Below are 5546 nucleotides of genomic sequence, written 5' to 3'. Positions count from 1 at the left end.
CGCGATAAGGCGACTCGTTATCTGGCGAGGCCCAGGTTAACAGAAATCAGTGTTTTGCCAAGGTTGGGGTTTTTTTTTTTGGTGATGTTAATGCCTTAACTTTCTATTTCTCGAAGTTGGATGACAAAGAGGTTTTGGTTAATTTCGAGCCGCATGCCTCTAGGAAAACTTGAAGAGCTTGTTGTGCAACCAATTTATTTATTTTTTAATTACAAAGAAAGAGAAAAAAAAATCAGTCCTAAGCACGCACCTGAATGCTCGACATCCGACTTAAAAAAGCAGATTTTGGGCTAATTTAAAGGAGTTAAAGCTTGGTGACCCTATGGGTCGTGCTCGTTCCAGCTCCTTTCCAAGCCAGTCGCCGGGTTAAGGGAGGCTTTTTTGTGCCCAGGCAGGAAGCTCTGCTGCGAGCCACGTGTTGGAAGCGGGGACTCTGCCTGCGAAACCCTTCCGAGAATTTAACTTTCACTAGATAACAAGCTTGTGCTCGCGCAGCCTGCGTTTTTCTTGACTTGCTTACTTCTTTACCCGTAAATTTTATGCAAACTTCAGTTTAACAGCGTTAGCCGGAGTGATCGAACCCTGGGGCTGGTTAATTCCCTTCCCCCCCGCCGAGCCGGTAATTAAATTTGCCAGGAACAAAACGTTTCCCAGGCTGGCCGGACCACGTGCTGCTCCTTTATCTCCCGCCCGAGCCGGAGGCCCTTGTTCTCCTCCCCTGAGGAGGAAGATGGTGCCGGGATGCTGCGGCGGGCGGTGATGTATGGCACGTAGGGAATGGGGCTGCAGTACCTGGTCGCTGCCGCCCAGCGCGCAGCAAATCCGCGTCCTGGAGCTGCGGATGCAGCAGAGGCATCTCTGCTTCCCCCTAGAGTGTGAAAACACCCCCAAAACTTTCCTTTCTCATGCAAAAAAGGACTTTTGTAGTCTTCACAGGACATGGTTTCTTCTGATGTGGGATCAGGTTGAAAGGCCCTTTGTCCTCTTAGCGAGCATCTCACTGCGAGGTGGAGTCAGTAGGTGTGCCCGCACTACAAATACCCTCGAGAGAAGTCTTTCTTGTCACCCAGTCTCTGATAACTTTTTTTTTTGTTGTTAAGTCTCCTGCCTGCCCTTGCCCTCCCGGGAGGGTGGGCTCGGCTAAAGCAAGCCTAATCCGTCTGCAGGGAAAGCGCTGATGTCACCCAGCGCCATCCGTGCTGGCCCCACCTGACCTCCCTGGCCCCTGTAATTCAGCCACTGAAGCATCTCTGTGTTGGAGCCATGGGTCTTCTCCTCCCGGGGAGAGTGTACTGTGGCCTGGCGAGCAGGTGGCAGCTTCTGGGTCCTGTCCAAGAAGAGATGGCATTTTTGGGGGTGGCCATCTTGTACTTATGTAAGGGTACGACGCCACCCCCTGCAATAACCGCACAGAGAACAGCACGTTGCCCCCTCCTTTCTGGAAAGCAGTCGTGAAGCTGTGTTAAAAGCCTGCCTCAAGGCAGAGCGCTTTTTTTTGTGTGTTTTTTTTGTGTTTTTTTTTTGTTGTTGTTTGAATGCCTTCTGGAATGAGCGAAGCTGATGTCTTTTAGGCTTTTTTGGGAGGAATTTGAAGGCTTTCCTGGTTTCATAACCCTGCTGACTGAAACCCTTTTCTGTCTCTGGCTGGGGCACGTTGGGCATGAGCAGCCTTGCTCTGCGGGTTGTGTAAGTGAGGCTGACTAATGAAACCCGAACCGTCACCCGCGGGAGCTTCCCCCCTGCCTGCCTGCAACTTGTTAGAACGTTTTTATCCGGTCTGGCGACGGTTAATGCCGCTCCTGCCTGGGGCCAGTCCCTGCCGCTGCAGTGTTCATTTCCCTTCGCTTTATCGGCTGAGGTGGAGATTGCAGAAGGGGGGGTTACTGCTGCCTCTCCTTTCTCCGTCCAGTCCCTAGGGCAAATCTGGAAGTGCTGGACCCGACCGCAGGATGAGCTGGCTGGGGTTTAGTCACCTCGCTGCTGTGAAACCAGTCATCCGGAGCTCAGACGGCTTCCTTCTAGAATATTCAGGAGCTGGGGGGAGGGAGATGCCAGATGTCTTTGGGATGCCCTGCCTGAAGTGCAGTCAGCCCGAGCAATAAACTTGGGGATTTAATATTTATTTCCTTGAAGAAGGAATTCAGATTGATTCAGTGCTGGAAACATTCAGGCTTTGTAAGATATTGCTTTCCCCACTTCCACACCTCCCTCACGCAGACCAAACTGAGTGCTCTCTGTCTTTGAGCGTCCTTGAAGTCCTTGCTTCTCTGTTTGATTTTAAAAAAAGCAAGTGAAGCAGTGGGAAATGCCAGACGTTCCTGGTATATTTATAAGACTAGTCCTTCCCGTAGAATTCAATCACTACTTTGTAAATATGTGGTCTTGGGAGGCAGGAGGAAGCATTAAAAAGTGAAGCTTGTCAGTAGTGGGGCATGGTGCTGCAGGCAGATGGGTGTTTGGGATACTTTTGGGCTGCTGCGTTTCTTCTCTCGCCCCTGGACAAGGTCATTGGTGCCTCTGATTAATTGTCCTGAGCTTGCTGAAGTGCTGGAAGATCTTGTGAAGGGGATTTTGGGTGGGAACTTCACGTTTTCTTTTCCTTTATGTATTTAGAAAGACTTCAGGAGGGTTAAAATTATATTTGCAAATTACTTGAGTGGGTGGGGGATTTTCATGAGATGGGGTGAACTCACCTGCCTACTGTTAAAAACTTGCAAGTCATGCTCTGGATCTGTCTCGGGATCCTGTTGTGTCGTATTCCTCTCATTCCCAGAATCTGTGCAGACCTGCTCACCTCTGATTGTGCAGAGGCGCTTTCCCAGCAAAAGCGCCTTTTTTTTTTTTTTTTTTTTTTTTGCCTCTAGAGAAGGCAATGCTGCTCCACAGGTGTCAGAGGATGCAGCAGCAAGTGTTAGAAGGCTAAAACACAATGTTTCAGGGCTGGCCAGCGGGTTTTCCTGTAATAATGGGACTTCGTCGGGCTTTTTATGTGGGCAGACTTTCTTGTAGCGACTCTGGTGAGTCAGCAGCTTCTGGCAGGGCTGAAGGAAAGGAGGTTTCGCCAGGACAAATTATGGTTTTTCGCTGGGCTGGCTCCTTTGTGCCACATGGGAGCAAGAGGCGATGGTGAGTCAGGGCTGCCTGCAGAGAGGGATCTGCACGAACCGCACGTACGTGGGGAAGGTCTGCAGAGCAGAAGTGGCTGAGGGGAGGAGCGTCGGCATGAAGCGGGGCCTCTGCGGCACCCAGGCAGGCACATGGCAGGGTTACTGTTAGTTTTTTTGTTTTTTTTTTATCTCTGCCTTTTTTCCTACGACTTCTACACAAAAGGCCTATCTTAGAGGTGAAGGCAGCTTAGCCTGCTTTAAACATCCCCTGCGTGCCCAGAGGATGAAGTTTGAAGTCAAGCCACTGTTTGAAGTTGAAACTAGTGATCTGCCCATGCCAGCAGCTGCCACCTTACATCGCACCCTGACCAGAGTCCCTTTTCAAGAAAGCCTGGGCAGGTCGAATAGGACGAAGAGATTTTAGCTGCTGCTACTTGAAAGTGAAGTGATTGCTGTCAGCAATTAGAAATGCCCGTAGGCAGCAGCGCTGCTGAGAAATAAGTGTCCTCCCATTCCAGTTCAGCCTCCTCTTGGGATTGCAGGCTATTTCTCTGGTTTTGGGGGTGCTCTAATCCTGTAGAGGCAAGCTGCCTGAATTCAGGTAGTTGTTTTTAATCTAAACTTTGGCAGGGGGAACCAAACAAAAAAACCCCCACGTGGTGATTTTCTGCTGCCCTGGGTGAGGGGGAGTGCAGGTGATGAGAGAGCCACAGTGTTTTCAGTATGAAGAGGGACCTTGAGCGCATTAAAGAAATCTTCAGTCTTTTACATGTTCTGTGCCAAGGTGTTGTGTTTAATCAACTCAAAGCCACTTGCTTGTACAGGCTTAAAGGGTGGGTTTTAAGCTTAGGTGGACTTTGCTGTGATTAGGCACTTCTCGGTGGAAGATTGCCTGCGTAAGCGCATATCTGCAGTCACGCTAGTGCCGAGCTGCTCCCATCCTCAATTGTGGTGGGAAATGCAGCCGAGGCCTGTAGGAGAAGTGACTCAAGAGCTGGGAGGGAGGAGGCAGAATCTCTGCCTGTGCATTCAAGTACTTGAATTTTGTTGCGTTGTGTAGCTCCAAGGGAAGACTGGCAATGAAGAGAAGCTATGAAGGGAACATCTGCATAGAAGGCAGGTGAGCTTTGGGTGGTCGGCGTGGGGGATGACATGGAAATATGTGTCTTGCCTGTATCTAAGACTCTCAAGTGAGAACATAAATATAGTTTGACCCAATAGCAGCTTTCTTATTCCCTCCATATTCATCATGTGGATGTGTCAGTGTCTTTGCTCGATGAGTGAGCCTGGATGATGCCAAACCTGGCACCACTTTCTTCTCTCCTAGGCACAGGATTCCAGTGACAATGTCGAAGCACCACGATGCAGGGACCGCTTTCATCCAGACCCAGCAGCTACATGCTGCTATGGCAGACACCTTCCTGGAGCACATGTGCCGCTTGGACATCGACTCAGAGCCCACCATCGCAAGAAACACCGGCATCATCTGCACCATCGGTAGGTGATTCCTAGATAGGAGACGATTGCAGCTCCAAAGTTGGTGAAACTTGTCAGGGAAATTGTGAGAAGGCTTCGGCTTTCATCCTTTGCCAGGGCTGAACTTGAGTGTTGAACGAAGTGCCTTTCCCATGTCTGCCTAACCCCCGTTATTACTAGGTGTGGATCCAGTAGCTTCGGAAATTGGAACTGTGTAGGTTCTACTCTGCTCCTTGAGGCAAGTGTAAACATCTGCTGATGTAGGGATGATCTGCTTCAGTGCTGAGCAAGTCTTGCATCCATTACACTTTTCCACATGAAACAGCCTGATATCAGTGTGTGGGTTGTCTCATTATCTTCACAAAGTTAATATTCAAACTGGTTCTTCCTCCTAGGCCCGGCTTCCCGCTCAGTGGACAAGCTGAAGGAAATGATTAAATCTGGGATGAATGTTGCCCGCCTCAACTTCTCTCACGGCACCCATGAGGTAAGGGTGGGGTCAGAGCTGATATGGCCTCGACTGGCTGTGTGTGTCTGCTGACCAGTTCTCTCGTGGATGGGGCAAATCCAGCTTAGTCCAGACCAGCCTTGGTGTGGGAAGGGAAAAACTGATCTCCACTTTTGTTAAAGTGTGCCAGCTGTACGTATTGAGCATGCGTAATTGCTGATAACATAAAAGTAGGCATTCTGAACTGTTCTAAAGAATAAACTGTCAACGATTTGAAGTAATTACTGTGCGTAGTTGAAAGGATGGAACTCTGGGGTTTGCTTGGCTAACTAAGCAGCTGCTCTGGTTGTGTTCCTGGCAGTCGTGATGTTGGCACCGCGGCGCTTGGGAGGTGGTGCAGTGAGCTTTATAAGAATAAGGTCAAAAGAAATCAATGCTATTCATGGCAGACCAGCCCTTACTGATATAAATAGATGAGCTCCTCAGCGATACGGAGACAAGGATCCCATTCCAGG

General features: G+C 49.6%; 1 protein-coding gene across 3 annotated transcripts in view; it reads left to right on the top strand.

Annotated features, from left to right (window-relative positions):
* The first annotated feature begins 4130 nt into the window (after nucleotides 1-4130).
* Nucleotides 4131-5546, top strand: part of PKM (pyruvate kinase, muscle) — an 11786-nt gene continuing 10370 nt past the window's right edge. For 2 of the 3 annotated variants that reach the window (XM_009879353.1, XM_009879354.1), the window contains exons 1-3: nucleotides 4131-4227; nucleotides 4435-4604; nucleotides 4979-5070. In XM_009879353.1, the coding sequence (XP_009877655.1) occupies nucleotides 4187-4227; nucleotides 4435-4604; nucleotides 4979-5070 (303 nt within the window). In that variant the 5' untranslated portion in view covers nucleotides 4131-4186. Of the gene's footprint in view, nucleotides 4228-4434; nucleotides 4609-4978; nucleotides 5071-5546 lie in introns of those variants that run through there. The other variant, XM_009879355.1, reaches the window with a different exon arrangement.

The sequence above is a fragment of the Apaloderma vittatum genome, unplaced genomic scaffold, assembly GCF_000703405.1.
Source record: "Apaloderma vittatum isolate BGI_N311 unplaced genomic scaffold, ASM70340v1 scaffold13962, whole genome shotgun sequence".
Taxonomy (NCBI): domain Eukaryota; kingdom Metazoa; phylum Chordata; class Aves; order Trogoniformes; family Trogonidae; genus Apaloderma; species Apaloderma vittatum.
Note: the sequence above shows the minus strand (reverse complement) of the source record. Positions and strands in the feature narration are given on the sequence as shown.